Source organism: Apis florea, unplaced genomic scaffold (genome assembly GCF_048593485.1).
Source record: "Apis florea isolate Af1SG1 unplaced genomic scaffold, ASM4859348v1 contig_3803_pilon, whole genome shotgun sequence".
NCBI classification, from domain to species: Eukaryota; Metazoa; Arthropoda; class Insecta; order Hymenoptera; family Apidae; genus Apis; species Apis florea.
The window spans coordinates 192,538-216,617 of record NW_028256864.1 but is presented as its reverse complement, the minus strand read 5'-3'; the positions used below and the strand labels follow the sequence as shown (position 1 = coordinate 216,617).

Here is a 24,080-nt window from a genome sequence, read left to right as displayed (position 1 = left end):
TTTAACATTTAAGTGAATATTTAGTTAACCAATGAAGAATATTTCTTATTTCATGAATAGAATACATTCTATTATAAACATTCTTATTAATATTCTATTCTAATATTCTATTATTCTAATATTCTAAAATATTCTAATATTTTATTCATTATTACTTTGTATATTTAATCAAATGATTACCTTCTATCGACAAAAATATCATTTCATCAGATTTTTTACCAAAAATCTTCCAAAAAATAAATTATTTGACAAATTTTTCTTTTTAAGAAAGATATATTTTTTTTAATTATTATATTATTCATATAGAAAATAAAACACTAGCTTGTTTAACAATTGTATTAGAATTCAAGTTAAAAACTATCTGAAAAATTGACTTCTTATCTAAGAGATAAAGCTGTTTTAGTTCTATTTTTGTACAATTAATTTTATTTTTTAAATAAAAACAAATAAACTTATTTTTATTTATCCTTTTGATTATTTCTTTATTTAATATTTTAATTTTCATCATTTTTTCGAAATTAAATTATATTGCTGACTTTTTTTTCTTTATTCACAATTTTTTCACAATTTTGGTATCATCTTATTTATAGTTACTATTAAGCAACTAATTAAGAAAAAAATAGTACAGATAATTGAATAAAACAATGAAATATGTTTATTCAAATGATGCAAAAACATTTGTATTTTTTTTATAAATATTCTATGAATATTTTTATACTAAATAAATAATTTTACAAAATAATTATGTATAGTTTTCGTTAAATATAAAATGTTTTTGCATCATTTGAATAAACATATTTATTATGAAAAATATAATAATTTAACATTGATTCAGAGTAATATTGAAAAAATATTATTGCACGAATTATTATGTGTATATATATTAGTTAATACGTATTAGATGTAGAATTTAAGCATTAAATATATATATATATATATATATGAACAATTTCATCAAATCATTCATAAAGATTTATGGCAAATTCGGATATACCATAATTGTAATATAATATAATATATATAATTTAATATAATTTAATATATATAGTAATAAATATATTTAGTATAAATACAAGTATGTTATATTATATATAGATTTTTAAATGAAATTACGAATGTTGATCTTATTTTATTTTTTTTCACGTATGCCTTAACATTATGCTTTTTTTTTTTTATTATCCAATCACATTCAATATTATAAGTCTATTATAATATGTTACACATATATTTATATATTTCGTACACCCGTATCATTCGTATCATTGCTATCATTTGTTTTGGTAATGGTTAGGAATTTTTTTGTCGATCGGGATCGCCTTTTGTAAAAAAAAATTTTTCAAAATATGAATTCATCAAATCATGTTTCTTCGGAAGCATCGATATCAACATCGATTGCCCGACAAAATGGAATACAAACACCATTGACTTCTTTACACTTTAACTTAGATCAAGAAGAAATTTTGAAAAGGTATAGAATTAACAATAAATAACCCTCATATCAATTTTTCATATAATATACATATATGTGTATATATATGTGCATTCATGAGATGGGTGGAATGGTTCGATGGAATAATAGTTTACTATTATGTAATATAGTATGTAAATAATTAAAATTGTTGATATCGTAGAGAATCGAGTAACAAAGCATCAATGATTGATCAAAAAACCAAAAATCATGAACATGTTGTTTTTAATAACTCGGAAATCTCTTACGAGGAATATATAGAAGACATAGAAGAGGAAAAAGAACGAGCGAAATCCTTCGATGCACCACGTCGCGTTTTATCATTGGTAAAAAAAAATATTTATATATAATTTTAACTTTCAATTCATCATATTTAATTTAAATTTTTTTATTTCAGGTGGAAAAATGGCGAGAATGGCAGGTTATTTCGATGTATTACGTATCGAGATCGGCAACGATCGTGATTGATCACGCCGATATCTACGGCATAGCGACGTAATGCGATTCAAGCCAGTCAATCTGATTTATTTGTGTTCGGTATTTTTCAATCAGTCAGTTTGGCAAATGTATTGATATCCAAACACCGCGATCGTTTTCGAAATAAAATCTTTTCGAATCGCGAAAAAAAACATTTTTGATTGGTTTAGAAGGAGGCAATGGCAGCGTTAGTGATGGAAAATGAACAACCTGATGTATACAAGCCATGGAAAATTTTACCTATAGAAAAAAAGATTGAACCTGGTGTTGAAGTTCCTATTCGAATTGAAGATATCAGGTATTATAAAGAGAAAACTAACTCGTTGTTTTATCTTAGAAATTGTTCTATAGATCTTTCGTTTTTTTTTTTTTTTTGATATCATACAGAGATAAAATAATAAAGGACTTGCAAGATAATATCCGTATGGAACAACAATATGAGAAAGAAAGAAAGGAATTCGAAGCGGAAGAAGCGAAAAATCGTCAAAAACAATTGGAACAGACGCATGCAATTCTTTCTCGACACTGGACTGCGTATATGAAGAATATATTAAAGTTGGAAGAAGAAGAAAATGTTAGTATTTATAATTTAATTGAAAAGCTTTGTTATTTAAATGATCGAAGAATTCAGTAATTATATAGAAAGAAAATTGCCTGTCGATTTTGAAATATTATAATTATATAAATATTAATTATAGAAGAAAAAATTTTGAACAACTTTTTTTATGTATATAATTGCTTTTAGAGCTTAGTTTTCGAAATATTTGCAAAAAAAGATTGCTATTATGTAGAATTTTATATATATGCATCTGTGAGTATATGCATAAATATCTTTTTTTTATATAAACATATCATGGCAATATAAATGAATAAATGACTTAAAATGAATAATGGATGAATCAGTTAAAAACTTTTACAATATATTTCAAAATTATCGAAATTGATGAGAAGTTCTCTTGATTGTAGTAGTACCGAAAAGGTCAATCGATACGAAATTTAAGGAATGGTAGGGGAAGAGAATGAATCTCCAACTATAAAGTTTTAATTAATTATAAGTTTTCGAAATATTAATAAAAAATTTTCAGTACCATATATTGAATATATGATTATTACGTTATTACATTAAATAGAAGTTTATCTAAATATTACTAAACAATTATCTTTGTTATGATTATGATTTTTGTTAATTATTATGATATTAGTATTATACTATACTTTAATATCTATGGAATGTTTTATATCAATATCAGTGATAAGTATTATAAGTAATAATGAATGAAATTTTTATTAATTTTATATGTGTGCAGAAGATAATGTTAATATAGGATAACTCCAGATGATTCGATTTCGAAAAGTTATAAAACATTTTTTCAGATATTTTTAATAGTATATTGTGTATTGTACAAAATATGTACAAAATATATTTACTAATATTTCTGTTTATTTTTAATTGAAAAATTATACAAGTTATATCTAATTTAAAAATTGTATATTCCGAAAATTTTTTACATATTTTTTAAATTTACTGAAATTTTACCAAAAAGTAATAATTTTTTCAGAATATAATGCGTTAATATAATGTTCAGTGATTATATTTATGTTTGTATTATGAAATATTATCATATTATTAAAAAATGAGTAATCATTTTTTTATTTTTGAATTAAATGGTTTGATTTTTTACGAAATAGATGATCTACCATAAAAATGTCTATTTTATGATGTATATGTCTAATTTAATTCAAATGCAATTCCAAATTTCGCTTTTTAAAATGAAACAGAACAATCAGAAGAAAGATTAAAACATTTTACAAATATTATATTTTACAGTATAAACGAAATTATAGAATCAAAACTTAATAGAAACTTTTGCAGTAAAAACAATAGATATATTATTAAAAAATAAATTCCAATATCTCAATGCATACAGTTAAATAAGAAAATATAAAAAACAGATTGCTATCATTTTAACATTTTCTGAAAATATCAGTAAAAGAAGAAATATTGAAAAAGAAAGCTGCAACTCGAAGAATTTCAAATAAAAAAAGTAAACAGATGTAAACAGAAAATAATTTATATGCAAAATAATTTTCTAATGTAAAAATTTTACAGATTTTCATGCAGAAAATGATCATATTTTTATATATATATATAAAAAAAAAAAAAAATACTAAATGGAATATGAGGAACAATATCATATATCAAAATAAGATTACTGAATTCAGTATTTGACTTGTGAAAAATTGTTTCATGAAGAATATTCAGAATTTTTGAATATATGTTATTAATATGCAAATATTTTATGTCTTTATGAAAGAAAATAATTTTTTTTTTACTAGATTTATAACATGTATTTTTATCTGAGCTACAGCTTGAAGTGAGCATTTTTATTCCGGATGAAATAATCGTATGCATAGAATACAATTATTTTTTTTTTCAAAAACTATGATTATTTTTTCTTTAATATATAAATCTATATGTATTTATATTTGCAAATATATTTTTTTGTTTATATATCAATTAAATTTATAATATATTGATCATTTTGAAAAATTTGGATCAAAATTATCTTTTTTTATTCATAGAACACTTTTGGAGAGTTAATTAAATCAAAATAAATATAAAAGTTGATATACAAGACTTATTTATTAAAGCTTGAAGTTTATTTATTAAGTTATAAATATTGAATTTATTATGAGTTAAATAAAACGAAATAAGAACAAAATATGATATAAGACAAAATAATTTTATTTTTTTTACAAATTTTATCAAATTTTATCAAATTTTTTGTGAAATACAAATTTCAATTTATAATTTAATAATTTAATAAGTTTTAACTGACATTTTTATATATCTTATAATTTTTATGTTTGCTTTGGTCTTTAGAATCAATTTTCCAAAGACGATTTTCCATGAATATATTAACATTCTGTAAAAGTAGTATGAATAATGTGATTGGTTTATGTTTTATTCATTGTGAAAAATACTTAAGAAGAATAGATAGTCTGAATTGTATGAATATTTTAATGTTTATTCGGTCCTATAATATTAATTGTAATGATTTAACAAATGGTCGTCTTTAAAAAAAATATAAAAATGTAAAATGTAGAAAAATTTATTTTAAAAGTGTTAATCACGAAAGAAATATCTTTGAAATATTGGATCTTATCTGAGAAGAAAGTTCGAAGATAACAAATATCTCATGAGATTGACGAAAAGTTTAATAAGTTTTTAATAATAAAAAAATAGCAATACATACATAGGCAAACAATAATGATGTTTTAAACATTTCATAGAACGATTCATGACAAATAAAATTAACAAAAACATAATTTAAATATCATAATATCTCCATGAAACCTTTTAAGATTTAAGATTATTTTTTAAGAAATTTGAAGTGTTCTAAATGAAATGAAGAGTAATGTTTTCTAAAAATTTTTATTGTAATGAGATCTGCTAATCATAGAAAAAATAGCTAACAATGACTCAATTGATGAAATTAATTGAAATTCATGAAATGAAATTTGATCATTAAAAAAAATATCAAAGAAATTACATCGCCAAAGATAAATAAGATTTCATAAAGAGATTCAAGAACTTGATTTGAAGATATCATTATATATATATATATATATCAAAAACAAGAAAAAAATACATTGCTTGGAGAACAATGATTTATTTTAATTATTGAAAAGTTTACAATTGTTTGAAATATCAACACTTGTCAATAAATTAATTTGTCATCAATTTTTTAGATTCTAAAAAGGAAAGGAATTTTCAAAGAATCAAAAATAAATGAAGACCAATAAAATTATATTTTCAAAATAGAGAATTAATAAATTTAATAGATTTTTTTTAATTTTATTAAAAAAAATTTAATTTAATAAATGGATTTAATTTAATTAATAGAGGATAATTATAAAATAATAATAGAATAATTAATAGAGAAGTAGCAATTTAGATTAATCTATGTGATGAAAACAATTTAAATAATAATCTAATAAATAAATATAATAATAATCTAATAATAAATAAATAATTTTTGTGTATAATCTATTGATTTATCTATCAATTTAGATCTATAATGAAAAGAAGTTCAAAAAAAGATTTGTTCTCTGAAATATTCGAATAATTCGAATAGTTTATCTAAAAATTAAATAAATTGTTAAATTGTTCGTCATAACTTATTTTATGTTATATTAATTTTTAATTTTGATTGACAATCAAAAACTGTATAGTTATAAATTAATAAAATCTGGATAGACAGCATATTTAAATAATTATAATAATTATTTGTATAAGTAGTAAATAATTATTTGCATTTATCTATATGCAATATTCAATGTGGTACTAAAAATTTTTTATTACTATAGAAACTAGCTGAAACTAAACTTTTGGATGATATGATTTTATTAAATTTCTTTCTTCCTTAAAATTTCGATTCAATATGATACTTAACTCATACTGTATTTTATTCTTCTTTATTAGATAATTATTAAAAACTCATTTCTGCTATTTCTGTCAATGAATTTTAGTGGATTCGATATATGACTTGTGATGGTCTTCCGAATCCTGGATTGCTATCTGACATGAATACTTTTTTGTTTCTTTGGTCATTGGAAGATGAACTTGCAACTATGGATACCATAGAGGAAAAATGTCGAGTGATCATACATGTAAGTAATATCGTTTCAGCTTTTAATTTATAATTATGATTAATAGATTATAATATGGCGTTTCAGTTATTAAATAAACTTGATAAAATTATTCGCTTTTCCACGCTAATTACAAAAGAATATGTGGCTGAATGCGAAACGGTAAGCGAATTCTTGACAAGATTTTATTCCATTTCTTTTACACTCTTTTGTAAAATATTCAGTTGATTATTGAACAGATCGCTGCTCAACTTCGATTAAAGCTGCAACAATGGATAGATCTTGCATGCTATCGAATGTTACGTAACATCGAGACAAATATGACTAGAGAAAATACAAAAACAACTAGATACATTCGAACTACGAACAAAGCAATATGTTGTGTTTGGGCTCCGATCACATTACCAATAGGAATGAAACGACAAGTAGAAAGAGATCGACCATCGATATTTCCTGTAGTTGGGTATATATTTTCTTTAATTTTATTTCCAGTATTATTAAGCTATTATTAAATATAATATAATTCACATGTTGTTCAATAGAAAATGCATTGAAATAGAATTCAAAGAAATAAAGTTGAGAATTAAAATGCCAAGTGATATAGATTGTCATTGTATGGCGATTAGAGGTCTATGGCTTGCTTACGATCATTATTCGATTGGATCAAATTCTTATTGGATGTCCAAACTTCCAGAGTTATTCGATTTATGGAATCCTACTCTCGGTCCGTTATATGTATACTATATATTCTATACTAATTTTTCATTCAAATCATATCGATACATCGTTTATAATTTAATTTTTTTTTCATTTTTTTTTTATTAGGTCTTTTTGAATATTCAGTAAAAGAATATGATGAAAAAATTCGAATAGGCGAAGAACAAGCAGAAGGACGACGTTTGCGATTAGAAGAAAAAAAAGCGATACTCGAGAAGTTAGAGTATCCTTCAGTACCGCGAATCGATAGAAGAAAACGTGTTAGAAAGCAGAAAAGATCTTCGCCAAAAGATCATCAAACAGAATTCGAATCCATGTTGACTTCAATATTACCTTCAAAATCGGAATTATTACCCTATTTACCCACTCCAAATGAGATCATTCTTGAAAGGGAAGGTATAACTTTCATTTAATTTTCATGAAATGTAAATTTTGTTTAATTCTCGTTTAGTAAAATTATGCCAGATAGAATAAAATTTTGTTCGCAGAAAAAGCTATGTTAGAAAGTAAAAAACTACTATTCACTCGATGCGAAAAAACGGAAGTGAACTTGCGAAAATATAGAATTCTCGGTGGAGTGTTTCGCGTGGATATTCTCTATCAACCACCGCAACCGAAGGATCTTGGAAAAGACACTTACTTGACAACTCGTGAGTTTATATATGTCTCCTATACCATTACTCTTTAGAATAGTAATTATTCAGCAATTATTGATATAGACAATGTTAAAGTCTAACAGCCTAAAATCTAAAGTGATCTAACAAGATGATTTTGAGATTTAATGAGTTTCTCAATTGAATACTATCGTTCAAAAGACCACTTATGATTGTAATACATTTTTATATTGTAAATTTTAATTGAACTTAATAATAATTAATTTTAATTGTTTTTGTAACTGACGATTGATTGAATTCCGCAGTTTCTCACTTGTGATTTAATCTGTATTAAATCTTTCTGACTTTTATGACGACTGTTGTGACTAATTGTGATCTAATTGATAATTGAAGACTATGAATCAGAAATTTAAAAATGCCTCAATAATAAATAATCTGTTAATTATAAATTTTCGTGATAAAGTGTACGAAAATAAATAAAATTTTATTATAATTTTGCTATAGATCACATGTACCTAGCCTATTCTGAAGCTTTGAAATATCTTACATATTTTCTTACTATTTGTTTCATTGAGAATTTGCAGACTATGGATCAATATCACTCGTGCAACGATTATTATTTGTTGGCATTCCATATGTAATAATCTAATCTACTTCTGTTTTATTATAATTTACTTATGTTTTTATTATATTTTATTATGATTTCTATAATTAGATGTTTGAAGGATAATTCGTTTAGCAAAGAATGTCTTTTCTGATAAGTATTTTGCAATCTATTACTTGTTCTAATAATTCCGGTTGCTAATTTTTTCTTAAAAGATTATAATTTTTTCGACATGTTCACGTGAGTTTAATTGTAGCACATCATCTCAAAATATATATTGACTATATAAACGTTTGTTATTTGCATGTTTTCTAAAAAATAAGATTTACAATAATCCTGTTTCTATTCGAGTTTTGTGAATATTATCAAAATTTTTTATTTCCAAAATTTAGCAAATTAGTTGTCATTGTTTCTAGTGTGATACTTAATATCAAACTTTACCGATTATATCAGATAAAAGTAATGCCAAATATTTACTCAATATTTTGCTGATAAATGAAGATTTGCTCAGTGTTATATCCTATATACAACAAAATATATCCATTTCAATGAGCATATCTATTTTCCCACATTGATTAAATTAAGGATCGCCTAATTTATGTGTAATATTTTTAATCTGTTTTTCGCTAAAAGGAAATTCGGTATATCTACATAATTTTTTTAAACATAGGATGGTAAACTTATTACATTTAAAAGAAATACTAATTTGGATTTTTCCTGTTATGAAATTAATTAAACTTTTGATATTCGAAATATTCGATTTTGTTGATCTAAATTTTATTTCTAACCTATTACATAATCTGTATGTAACAAAATTATACTGAAAATTAGAGTCTAATTTCAACATTCTTACTTCAATTATTCTTCAATTATCTTAATTCAATTATCCCTCTCCATTGAAAGTTTAGAAAAGCATAATATGAATCAATAAATTATTCATATTGCATATAAGAAAATCTAAATTGTTGAAAAATGCTGAAAATGTTGAATAATCTTGAAAATGCTGAAGTTATTGAAAAATGAAATTCAAATTATCTTAATTGCTTCATAAGTCAATCCTTAATGAACAATATGACAGATAGCTGCAAATAAAAATAGGATTCGTTCATTTAAAAAAAAAAATTAATTTTTTGCATTAAAGAATATTTTTAAGTTTCATTTTATCAGTTTTATAATTAAAGATTGAAAGTAAAAGTATACATACAATGATTTAATATAAATAAGAAATATGATTATTATACATTTTTATTATTATATTATTAGGGATATATTATAATATAATATTTTTTAAAATAATTTCCTAAATAAACTCAAATGATATATTTTATTACGAATATTATAAAAATAATTTATTTCTTTTCTTTCTTTTGTTCAATTTATTTAAGATATATTTAAAGTATATAGTATATTATATTTAAAGTATATAGTAACCTTTAATATTTTCACACTTATTTACTGTTGCTGTTAAACATTGAATTTAATTATAATTTCGAAAATCTGTAATTAACTGCATTAGAATTTTTGCTAAAATATAGATCTTACACTTTATAGTTTTATTAATTATTTATTAAATTATTATTAAATTATTAAATTATGATAATTATTAAACTATGATAAAAATATTTACCATAATATTTATTTAGGTTGTTTTGATATTCTTGATCTAATAATCTTGACATATATTGTTGAGAACACTTTCTCAATTTTTAGAAATTTTAAAATCGCTCGTTATTCCTTAAAAATGTAAAAAATAAAGATATGTAATTAATTAATAAATTAATAAAGAGATATATAATAATTAATTAATATATATGGAAGTGATTAAATATCTATAATTAATATATATGGAAGTGAAAAAATAAATAAGATTAATGAATTAATTAATGATATAAAGAATAAGATATATAAAGAATAACGATATGATATAAAAATAAAAGATATAAGAATTAATTAAACTTAATTAAAAATAAAAAAAATAATAAATAATAATTATTTATAAAAAATAAAAAATATCGAATACTTATAAAATTATAATAAAATAAAATTATATAAAAAATTAATTACTATTATAAATTTTATAGCTTTTATACTTATTATTATCAATAATAATTAATTGCAGAAAAATAATTAATCGTAGAAAAATAAATAAATTCTGTTGTATTTTTTATTTACAAAATATTAAATGTTTTTCGTTTTTATGCTTTAACTCTAATAACTCTATTGATCGTGTCAGATCAGGATATTGATATAACAGACATAGATCATATTATTTTATCTGAAGGAAATTTAATTGTTTATAATTTAATAAGTACAATTTAATTTTTTTTTATATAAATTATATTTTTATTTTGCTCTCTAGAATTGACCTTCCAAAATATCATATAAACTATTACTTATTATTGAAGCTATTATAGTTTGCATTGCCAAGTCAATGTTGTGTTTCATACATTAGATATACATATACTAAGATATACATATACAAGCAGGTAGTTTTAAATCATATATTAATACTTAAAAACATAATAATTTCTAATCAGAAATGAAATCACATTCATTGTTACAGTCGAATTACCGAAAGAACCAAAATTTGTGCCATTTTATAAACCATATGAAACACCTCAGCCAGATCCAGATTCTGAAAGAACGCCGGAAATTATCGAGGCTGAAATGAAAGCTTTGGAAGTGGCAATGGATGCATTAGTCTTGCTTACCCTCAAGTCAGTTTGCGCAAATTTCTTTTCTTATACATTTCTATTAACACAAACTTGTTCTAAGAATTTGTTAAAAAATTGTTGTTGCTGTTTGTTTTGTTCTTCTGACAGATTGCCTGATTCAGTTTTTTGGTTTGAACCACCAGTGGTCGCTCATTGGTTACCAGAAAAAAGGATATGGTCAACAAAAGACATTCACGATATTAAATACAATGAAGAGAAACAAACAATTGCTTTCAGAACTGGAAGATTGGGTATTCATGGATTAGCTGGATATAAATATGCAAATCTTCCATTTCAAAGTTGGGAATTGAAACCAGAATCGAAAAAAAGTGGCTGTGTTCACATTGGAGTAATTCTCACTGTTACAGCTGCTATAGTTCAAGTTGAATTTGTTATCAGGGTACTTTCTCCAATTGAAACTTAAAATTTAAATTCGAAATTTGTTTACTTGTTTATCTAATTAAATTCTTACTTTTTTATTTACAAAACAAATTTGATTGCGAATCAATTTTATTTATACACAGGAAGATCAAGTTTGTTTAAAATCATTCACTGGTACTACATCTACACCACTTGAAAAAATTCTCGGTGAATATTTCGAATTAGAATATTTAATCGAGGTATGTGACAATTTATTTTGAATTTTTCTTTAAATCATATATTTCCATTTATCTTCTCGCGATAATCAAATAATTGACAGTAAGTAATGCAAAAGCTGCTCACAGCGGTTACAACAGGTTGGATGTGATCTCTTTCCGGAACGAGATGCTGCCAGTTATTTGAAAGGACTCCCAATCAAACACCCGATTGCAGAGAAACACTTAAGAGAATGTATGGCTCTTTTATCTACTTCTTATATTTTTTCGTGGTCACGATGGAATGCGACTCGAGACTTTCGAGAAATAGTTTTACAATTCAAAGAAGCACATGGTTGTATTGCTAAAGAGGTAACGGAAAGTCGATTACTCTTTGATTATTATTCAAATATCGTTTTCAAATTGAAATTAATTACTTATTATATTTTTTTTTCAGCGTACGAATCTGACGCTCTTGGTGACACCTTCTCGAACTATGCGTATACGTTGTACTGAAGTCAGTTCCGAATTTTCCGATTTACCGCTCGAGGATCAAGATACTAAGGTAAAGAGAAAATGATGATTATTTAGAAAGTGATTGTCATCTTCAATTTTAAATATATTATAAAAAATAACAATTTTTAACAACTTTTTCCAATATATGTAATTGTTTCTTGGCTTTAATGTTTGAGTTACTTTGTTTCTAATATTGAATTTCAATTATGTGCGTTCATGACAATGAATGCGAACCATTTATTTAATGAATTATTTATATAAGGATATTAGACAGCCAACATTCATATATACATAACAGTAAGCAAAATATATAATAAGCAAATTAATATCATTATACATAATGAGAATATTTATTTAGAGTAAATAAAATAAAACATAAAACCTTATAAATATAAATCCTTATATGATCGAAAAATGATAATAATATTTTTGGTCACATGAGACATATTTTTCGCGTTACTTTATTTATTTAATTATTATTATAATAACGAAACGAAAAACATATAATAGCTAATCGAAAGCTATCTCAAGAATTATTATTTAAATATTTATAGTTTTCAAGATATTAATAAAAATATATATATGCTCATATTTATAATAAAATGTACATTAGTATGCGATTGCTTATCTATAATCATCTGATGATCTAATGTATAAAAGTTGAATTATTATGTATGCAAATAAGTTCCTTCCTCTTTTTTTCTATGATCATAACTTCTGACTGAATTACTTCTCGTTTGTAGTACCATCTGAAAGAACGTTTTTTTATTTTTTAAGAAGAATTGTGATGAGTGCTCTAAGAGTTTCCAGTCCTATGCAACAATTTCAAGCAATATGCGAGAAACATCATTGTCATTGCTTACTTTTTGCATTCCAGCTTAGGAAATCAGCTGTTGAAATTATTGAAATGATTTGTACGGCATTGGGAGAGAACGCTTACAGAACATAAAAAGTACCAAAAAGTACCAAAGATTTAAACCCGGAAATTTTAGAAAACGATAATCGTTTAGATGCACCGAGAAAGTTTGATGACGGTGAGTTAGAGGAATTGCTCAAAAATTCGACTCAGATGCAAGAAGAATTGGTAGAAAGATTGGAAGTCACCAGACAAGTAATATCTATCTGATTGAAACAATTGAGTAAGATTTACAAGTTAGATGGATCTCACATGAATTAACCAAAATGAATAAGAAAAACAAGCTCGAGATTTTTGTTGCCTTGCTTTCATAGCATAAAAGGAAAAAGAAAATTCTGTACAAAATTGTTACTGGCGATAAAAAATAGGTCCTATATAACAATCCCAAACGACGGAAATCATTAATTCTGGAGAATCGTCGACTTCAATTTGCATTACAAATAAATTTTGCTGTTTATATCATGAGATTTCTGAGGAATTATTCATTATGAACTGTTTCCATCTGAAAGGACAATAACTGCCGAATATTATCAAAATCAATTAATGAATTTATATAACCAGCTATGGCCGTTTATTAGATAAGGAACAAGACACGTGATTTTGTAATATGATAATGCTCAGCCACATTTATTACAAATAAAACGCGGGACACAATTTATGCATTGGGATAGGAAGTTCTGCTACATACTCTTCAGATCTGGCCCCGTCAGACTATCATTTTTTTTTAAATCTGTAATATCAATTGTCGAGAAAATACTTCAATTTGAAAGATGTCCGAAAATGTATTGATGATTCATTAAGGATGAAATTTTTAATTTATTCATCAGGTGGGAAAAGATTATAGAGAATGAGAATAAATACTTTGAGATGTAATCTTGTATCTGATTATGTAAAATTTTGAATTTGGAAAAAAAAGGGGAAAGAACTTATTTGCATAGCTAATAATACCAATAGATCTGCAAAATATGAAAATGAAATATACAACAATCCTTGGATAATTGAAATTATAATAATAATGAAATCAATCATATATTAAATAATTTAATAATAGTCATAATTTTAAATAATTTTAATCTCCCAAGGATTATTTTATTTTATTTTATATTATTTTTTTATTTTATTTTATTTTATTTTTTATATTATTTCGTGAATTCAAAGAATACATGGAATATTCAATTTGCATAGATAAATACTAGTTATAAACAATAAATTATATTAGTTCATCCATTATGCATTTTAAATACTAGTATAATTATATATATAAATATATATATATATAAATATATATATATATATAAATACTAGTATAATTATATTATATATATATATTATATATAAAAATATAATTTATAAAAATAAACAGCAATCCTATATTGACGCCCTCATATATATATTTAATGCATATGTATAGACAAAATTCTGTAATAGTAATAACAATTTTTGTTAATTTTAGAAACTATGAATTTGCGACAATTACAAACATTATAATTCTTGAGGTAGTTAATTTTAAATTTTCAATCGAACTTATTGTATCAATAACTAAAGTTATCCTTGTTTTATATTTAATTTTTGCATTTTGAATATTAGAGTTATTTATTAAAATATTTTAAGTCTATTATGAGGACATAGTTTTTTGACTGATTGATTCTTTATATTTTAGATACTAACTTCTGCGGTATTATAGAAATAGTAAATAAATGGTACGGCGGTCACATAATTAATCATATTAGATATATTGCAAAATTATATATAATAATAATAATAATAATATTTATATAATATTTACAAATATATCTAAAATTAAGAACGAAGATTGCATACAAAAAAAGTTGTTAAATATTGATTTCTATCGTATAATATAAATATTTATTGTATTTGTATTTATTGGATTTATATATAAATATATATAAATGATGATCGTTTTCGAAATATTTATCGAGAAAATAAAAGTTCCGATATAATATTATTATATTATTATATTATTATTGAAATAACAAATTGAAAGATATATGATAATTTGAAAGCTTATGTCTCCAAGATTACAATGATTGTAAATATTGAAAATTTATATTTTCGATATGTTAACAAAAATATATTAGTATTTCATTCTGTTGATATATGTGTGTGTGACTGCATATACAATGCAACTAATACAATATTCATTTTGCTTATCGTTCTATTCGATTATGTTTCGATTAATTTGTGAATGATTGCTAAATGAATTATAATAATTATAATAATCAAAGTTATAATGACAGTAATATTAATATTATAATTTTGATCACTGGATGTTTTATAATTTTATTTTTCAAAAAATTTATGGAATGCCCAAATTCATTATTATTAGAAAAAAAAAACGAATCGAACGATATTATATATTTATAATAATAAATCTTTTTCTAGCTATCGAATAAACAAGATAAATTTTTCATTCGCTATAATTTATATAATATATATATATATATATATATATATTATCAATGCAGTCTAGTATATAAAGTAAAAAGCGTTTCTTTAATATTGAATGGCATTTAGTATGAATATCAACTATATCTTTGATGAAATGTTATTAAGTTATTATTTATATAAGTCGTGGAATAGATAAATATAAACATCGATTTTCTTTCGATACATTTCAGTTTTATGTACAAAGTTCAGGAGATCGATTAATTGTTATATTTACAATAATATAACGAAAATCCGTGTATCGTATAAATTGTAGACAATTATATTTACCAATTTGATCAAAAAATATATTTATTGTGTTATTATATTTTCTGATAGATATTCTTTTTTGATTACTTTAGTATTTTGTTTATATAAATATAATTTTTATAAAAAAACAGTATATAAAAAATAGTAAAAAAAAAATTTTTTTTTTGCTGACTTCTAATTCAATATTTTTTTGTATTACTGTTTTAATTTTAAATTTGCTTTTTATTTGTATTTAAATACTAATATTATTTCTGTTATTTGATGCTAAGAAGAAATGAACAAAAAAAAGAATAAAAATCATTTGAAAAAAGTGAAATTCTCACTTTAACTTTTTTTATATTAATGAAGAATAAGAAAATAAAAAGAAAATTAAAAATCACAAAATAAACTTGAAATGAAAAAATTAGAATTCTAAAACCAAGAAAAGAAATAAAGAAACTATCTGTTTCATTTATTTAGAAAACAATGAAAAAGATTGAATTCAATATTTAAATTACCAAAAATGAGTATATGAAGCTTGTGCTGATATCCCCGAATATTCTGACAATTATATTTATAATCAATATAATTTTTATTAATTATATTAAAACTATTTCGAATTATATTAACATTTTTATTGTATCCAGTACTTTAAAGTATTATTTTATGATCTCTCAAAATATACAAAAATTTCAAAATCTTAATTTAAATTAACTATTACGATGATGATTATTTTGTTGCTTTATTCTGATTAATTATAAATAAAATAGAACAAAAAAAATAAAAATATTATATTTTTTTATTTATTTAAAAAGAATCTTAAACATTGGACACTAGAAGAATTTCTATAATAATATATATATGTATATATGTATATATGTATGTATATATATTATGTGTGTATGTATATCAGCAGTGTTTCAGATTATATATATATATATATAATCATATAAGTATGTCATATAAGTATGTGTCTATATATTTAATAATATTAAGAAGCAAGCAAACAGAAGCAAATTTGAAATACTGTCAATACAACTTAAAATTGGAAACAATTTGGATTATTGGATCCCGATTTGTTTCTAAAATGATATTTTATTTTTATTTAATTAAATTTAAATATACAGAATTATAGAAAAACAATGATTTCTATGATTATTCGTATAATCATTATGAAAATAATGATATAGGACTCGCCCTTGTATTTATTCATCATTTTTAAGTGAAGAAATGTGATAATAAGATAAAAAAAAAATTTAATGAAAAAAAAAACGAAAATTTAAAGAATGAAAGTTTGGAATATGGTAATTAGAGTTCACATAGCTGATTCATATGCAAACAGCATGGAATAATATGGAATTTTTAGATTAGTTTTTTGAGTAGATAAATAATTGATAAATTTTTTTATAACTCAATTAAAAAGATATAAAAACAATAGATATCATTGTAGATCATTTATAAACATGAACATAACTAATAGATATACCTATAAATAACATATAAAATATTTTATTAATAGATAACATTCCAATTGTCATCATTAATATAATCGAAATAACAAAATGATTCATTCATTTTAATTCGATTAAAAGATCAATTAAAAATATAACTAAAATCGACAAAACATTATAGGAAAATAATGAAAAAGTTAAAAAATAAAATGCAAATTTTTACATTTATCAATCTAAAATAAATAGAAGATTTTAAAAACAAACATAAATATGAAGAATTAAAACAGTATTATTCTATTAAAATAATATAGTTAAATACGATAAATTATATTAAATTAATCATTATTCTTTTTCGTCATCAAATATTAATAAAGATATAACATAGAAAAATTAACATAGAATCGCCGAGATAAAAATTAATATAGAATCGTCGAAATAAAAATTAATATAAAATCATCGACATAAAAATTAATGTAGAACTACAGAGATCGAAATGTAAAATATCACAGTATCGATATCAAACGTATAACAATACAAAAAATTACTATAATAGATTACCAGCTTATGTTAAATGTATATTTTACAATACTGTGGACAAAGTAAAATAAAAAATATAACTAAACGTAATAACTAAAGAATAAACAGTAATTAAGCAACAAAAGAAAATATCTTGCAAATTACAAAAGTTATGTAAAAACAGATGTAACAAAAACTTCTCTTTCCCTTTTAAAAATTGAATGATTTCAAATAGAAAACAAATAAATAATAATTTATACTAGTATAAATATTATAAATAATATATACTAATTATTAACTAATCTAATACAAGCTCTTTTACTTAATCACTTTCAATCTTTGTAAGCAAGAATTTATTATAAAGTATAACAAATATATAACTTAATAAAAATAAACTGTTGAACATAATACATAATAACAGAATTAAAAGAATTGCATCAGAAGATCTAGAACTTAGTTCTAGATGATTAGATTTTCAACTTTTCACGATTTCACGTTTTCGTTTTTTGATTGATGCAAATTTCATTTTTCATTAACCACTCAATTATTTTGGAAATCTGCAGAATTAAAATTATTATTAATTTAATCGATCAAAAAAGATATAAAGTTTATAGTATATATTTATATAATAAATAATAAATAATTTTTATGATAGAATTATTTACATTATCAATCATAAATAATAGATTGTTTAATCAAATAATATGGAATAATAAGAATAATAATAATAACAGAAGAATTTACATTATTATAATATTATTATTGTGTTTTATTAATGTATTATTATTGTTATAATATAAAAACAAAAATATCTATTTACATTGATGGTAATTTCAGAAATTCATTTTACAAATAAAAATCACTATAGTATATAATATAAAATCTCATTATAGTATATATGATACGAAACATTAGGATATGAAGGATATGAAAGAACCACCATCATTATTAAAAATATTATAAATATTATAATAATTTACAAAATTGCATTAAATGTTACATAAAATATCTGTAGAATACATATGATATACTACATATGATTACTGCAATATATATAAGTAACAATAGCAATAGTATAAAAGTGATGGAAAATCACAAAAATGGAAAATCACAAAAAATGAAAAAACAAGTATTGATCTTTTTTCATTTTTAAAATATAAATTTAATTCAGAACAATATAAAAATTTTTTTTAAATTTAAGTAACAATTGTATAGTAACAGAACCAAAAATAAATTAATTAAACTAGAGATTAAAAAGAACATCACTCACAGCTAAAATACTATTACATAGCTAAAATACAAACCATAGAAAAACTATCATTAACAACATAGTTGATGAATCTATTTATTAATCAACAGTAATTGAAAAAATACCAAACTTAATAATAAATATATTGATAATATATTATTTCATAATAACTAAAGAATAATAATAAGAATAAATAAATAGAATGCATTTCAAATTATTTTAAAGTTCGGAATTCTGATTGATTATTTACAAAATTCACGTCAATTAAAAAATATGCACATATTATGTAATAATATCATAGATTAGAATAAGTTTATCTATATAAATCAATAATTAATAAGAAATTAAATTGTAAAATTTCTTTTAAAAAATTTAAATACATTAAGAATATAAGATCTAATCCAAATAATTCAAAAAGTAATTAAGTAACTTAATTATCCATTAATAAAAATAAAATCGTTATAATAATAATATAAAACTAATAATAATATCATAATAATATAAAATTAGAAAAAAGAAAACATAGGTGAATATACATATTAAAGAAGTTAAAAAAATTATACAGATATGTTGCAAAATATAATAAAAGAATATAACAAATATTTCTTCAATGCAAATTATTCATTATGAAAGACGATATAAAGATTAATAGTGCCTATAATATATATATTCTTATGTAAGATTTATTTGATTAATTATATAATTCCTTATGTAATAAACACTTATTTTGAATAAGTATTAAATTCCAGAATATTGATAAAAAATTTGTATAAATAACATTTTATTTTATTTAAATCCATAGATAAATTGTTGTATATTTTATTTAATCATTGAATTTTTTTTATAAGATTTCAGATTATGAAGGTATTTTTTTAATACAAATTTATTTCTTTTAATTATTCTCATATAAGAAAATCACTAATAATACTTGATTAAAATTGATTTTCATAAATGCATCAATGAAAAACTTTATTACTCTAATTCTGATATGAAATTACTAAACAGAAAGAAATAATAATCGAAATTTAATATCTATATTTTAATCATATTAAATTACTATTACGTTTTGTATTTATTAAAAATCTGGATAAACATTTTATTATATAATATTATATTATATTATATTTTTCCTTTTTTCTAACTTACTGCAATATTTTATTCATTAATTTTTTTCGAATAAAATTATTTCGATTATCATTATCATATAATTTAATTTGGATAAAATGCCGTACGCATTTCTTGATCAAAAGAGCAAATTTTGAGACAGAAAGAAGTAGAAAAAGAAGAATATTAACTTTTTTTAGTTTTTTAACTTTTTTAGTTTTTTAGTTTTTTTTTGAGTTTCCAAGATATTAATAAAAAAAGTTTTGATACTGAATTTTGTCTATATATTGCTGGTTGGCAATATATGTGTCAATATGATATTATTATTACTTATCTATTATTTCTATAAATATATTGCAACGAATGATGTCTAAAATGTATAACAAATCATTAAAAATCTGTTTCCTTATAGATAAGTTTTTTTTATATAGATTTCAATTTGCAAAATTAAAAATAATTTTATTTTTAAACGAGATAAGATATCTTACATAGTTATACAATATTTATATACATTGTATAGTATATTATACTAAAATTTAGAAATAATAATTTCTATATAAAAGAATATCGATATATTTATTTTTTGAAGTATTCTGCTACGCAACAATACGATATTACTATGTATTGAGCATTCTTCTATCAGCACGATACACTATCTCTATCTTACAATAATTATAATTTATTAATTATTATTAAACATGTGTATATAAACTTTTTTCATTATTTTAATATCTAGAATCTATCAAAAATGTTATATAAACACTATATATATATATATTTTAACAATTATTGAACCGTAACCTAATTTATTTTTTCATGTAGATAATTTTTCTTAATCTAATACTTTGTTTAGATATTTTGTACGTATTTTCTACAATTTTTCACAAAATATTTTACATTGTTACAACAAATTGTTTATGAATAATTGCAATTCATTATTTTTGATGGTTGAATTATTATCGTGATATTATTCATATTCGCAATAATTCAATTTTAAATAATAATAAGTATGTCTATTTTTCCCGTATATCTTCCTCTAGTATCATGTAAAGTAAGTAAATGAATAAGATATTCGTTCAGTTGAATATTGAATAAATGAAACGGACTTTATAATTCATACAATGTCTTTGTCGCTTATTTCCGACAATTATTATGTCGTAAGTAAGATATATAATTATATCTAACTTTTTTAACTTAAGTTTTTGAAAATAGTTTTCTAATGATTCTCTTAATCAAATTTCATAGAGAACATCTTTGAAAAATTTGCAGAAAGAGGAATTTGATTTATGGAATTGCAATATTAATTGTCATTTTATCTCTGTCCAAATAACAATGATTTATTGATGAGCCAAATCATTGATATATATAATTTTGTAGTCGACTTATTGTGTAATCATCCCCATTTATATTGCTCAATTACTTAATCTACAACCAAATCGTTCTTAGATGTATTATTTTTGAAAATTAAAATCATTTGTTCATCATTCTAACAGTAGACAGAATATTAACTATATTTGCAGATAATAATCCAAATAATTCTAGATATTTGTTTTTTCTAGTTTCTATTGTTTGATTTTAATATCATTGTTTTTTCCTTTTTTTATTGATGATTTCAAGTTCAAGTCTGGCCAACTTTTTCTCGCTTGCTTCTTTATCTCTATTACAATATGTCGATTCTCTCATTATTAACTATTCCATATTCCATATTGCTAATTGTAATTATGAATATGTATATAATTATATTCTAGCTTTATTTTTTTTCCATTATTTCAAGTATTAGGGGAGAAGGCAGGGAGAGTAGATAGCTTACGAATCGCCAATTGAAAAATATAGAAATAGGATTTTTCAGACGAACATCGCTATGCATCCAATTATAACGAATAAAATATAAATGGTTCAAGAATCGCAAGATCAGCAGCGAAATATGTTTAAAAAATTCTATCTTTAGACAAATGATAAATAATACCAATCCATCATTATAATCACTATTGTTATCTAACACTTATAAAATATCAAATCGATAGATATTATCTATATTGTACATTATATATAACTATTGTATAAAATATTATTTATGTATTATTACTTATTTCAATATAATAACTTATAAAATGTTTATATATATATATATCATATAAAATAAGTAAATATCTATCATATCTATCTCAATCTATCTCTCTTTTGATAAAGAATAAAAAAATGAAATTTCTGATATTGCAATAATTTAAGATCACAATTGTTAATAATTAATTTGTTAGTTTAAATAAAAAAAAAATAAATATCGCCTTGTCTTTTCTAAAAGTTCTTATCTTTCATCTGACATCTAAGCATCTATATATCTATCATATGATTCATCATTAATTTCTTTTACATTAAATATAATACACAATAAAATTAAATATTTTTGTAATATCTCATTGATGAATTATAACTCTTGAGACATAAGCTTTCGATCCTACTATCATACAATTCATTGTTCCAATAAATGAATTTCTTCATCTTGTACTTATCTTTTGTCTTTTTTTTTTATGTATAGTACTATGCTGATCTCTATCAGTTGGCATTACATACTGCCGGAATCAAGACTCGATTGTTAACGAAACAGATTACATATAAATTAGTATCAACAGTTACTCAGCTTCTTGAACGTACCAATGTAATCAGCATGTCTTCTTAATCCGATTAAATCACTTGTCAAAATGAATACTATGTAAATGTTTCATAAAAAATAAAAGGGAAATAAAATTCAACAAAAAATTCGTTTCTCAAACGAAATTTTCTTTATTCGGATATACAACGTATGTCGAGCATCAAGCAATATTCAGGAAATAAACATCTCCGTTCGATCAATTTATTAACGATATTAGTTTATAAAACAATATTTCGAAGGAAACACACAGCGATATCGAATTTATGACTAAAAAGTTAATGAATGCATTTCATTCTTGGGTTGGCTAAGGGGAAGGATAAAATAACAGAATGAAATAGATATGTAGATACGATCGAGTCGGTTGTTAAATCGCTCAGAATGAAAGAATGAAATGTGACGCAAATAATATATTCATTAAGGATTCATGAGATTTGCTCGATAAGGTATAATAAGCAATACAACAACAAGTAAACGATAGAGCATTAAATTTGTATGATCAAAATAGTATTCCACGAACTTGACTACAAGAATTTGACTAATGCAAATATCTTGTTAAGCAGATATTTGGCTAAGCAAATCTAACTACTCGGATTTATTCATACGATTTTCGACAATGAATGATCTGCATTGTCGCGAAACCGCAATTATATTTCGAACGGAGTTCGTTTCTTTTTTTGTTTATTATTTCGCTATATATCCCCCCTCCATTCCTCCCCCTCCTCTCATTTTCTATCATTTGTAAATACATAGTATTTATTAAAAATTTTTTTTTTAACATCTTGCTCTATTCATTTTTCTTCTTTTTTCATTCTTCTCTTAATAGAACAATCTTGTGTGTATACAACAAGCAAGAGAAGTTAAAAAATATATCATGTATTTACAAGGATAGGACATAATCGATTATGAAATTTCTCTCCATTATTTGTTCGCTTTTATTTTGCCTTCTTTTTTCTTCTTTTTTTTTTTTTCTTTTATATTCTTATATTTGCGCTTACTTCTTTGACTTGATCAATAGAATTCTGTTCATTTTATCTATCATTTCTACGCGTATAATATTTTCACTGTATATTCTAACGCACAACATATCAAATAATAAACACTGTCACAAAAATTTCCTCTTCTGTTTCAAAGAGATGAAATGTGATCAAGGGCTGTATATTAT

At 22.4% G+C, this 24,080-nt stretch overlaps 1 protein-coding gene across 4 annotated transcripts; it reads left to right on the top strand.

Moving 5' to 3' along the window:
- Window positions 1–1,264: 1,264 nt before the first annotated feature.
- LOC100865406 (dynein axonemal intermediate chain 7) lies at window positions 1,265–23,038 on the top strand. 4 transcript variants are annotated; one of them, XR_015295011.1, is made up of 17 exons: window positions 1,265–1,468; window positions 1,632–1,794; window positions 1,866–1,889; window positions 2,116–2,243; window positions 2,333–2,519; window positions 6,479–6,619; window positions 6,686–6,760; window positions 6,838–7,061; window positions 7,141–7,322; window positions 7,424–7,711; window positions 7,804–7,965; window positions 11,097–11,250; window positions 11,356–11,647; window positions 11,772–11,867; window positions 11,963–12,194; window positions 12,280–12,387; window positions 22,805–23,038. XR_015295011.1 is itself a non-coding variant. In XM_086916754.1 (17 exons), the coding sequence occupies exons 1-17, from the start codon at window positions 1,344–1,346 to the stop codon at window positions 22,943–22,945; spliced, it is 2,700 nt and encodes an 899-aa protein (XP_086772880.1). In that variant the 5' UTR covers window positions 1,265–1,343; the 3' UTR covers window positions 22,946–23,038. The 4 variants fall into 4 exon arrangements, 3 of the variants coding, with proteins under 3 accessions (XP_086772880.1, XP_086772879.1, XP_086772881.1); XM_086916754.1 differs by having other exon boundaries at window positions 11,985–12,194; XM_086916753.1 differs by having other exon boundaries at window positions 11,973–12,194.
- The last annotated feature ends 1,042 nt before the right edge of the window (window positions 23,039–24,080 follow it).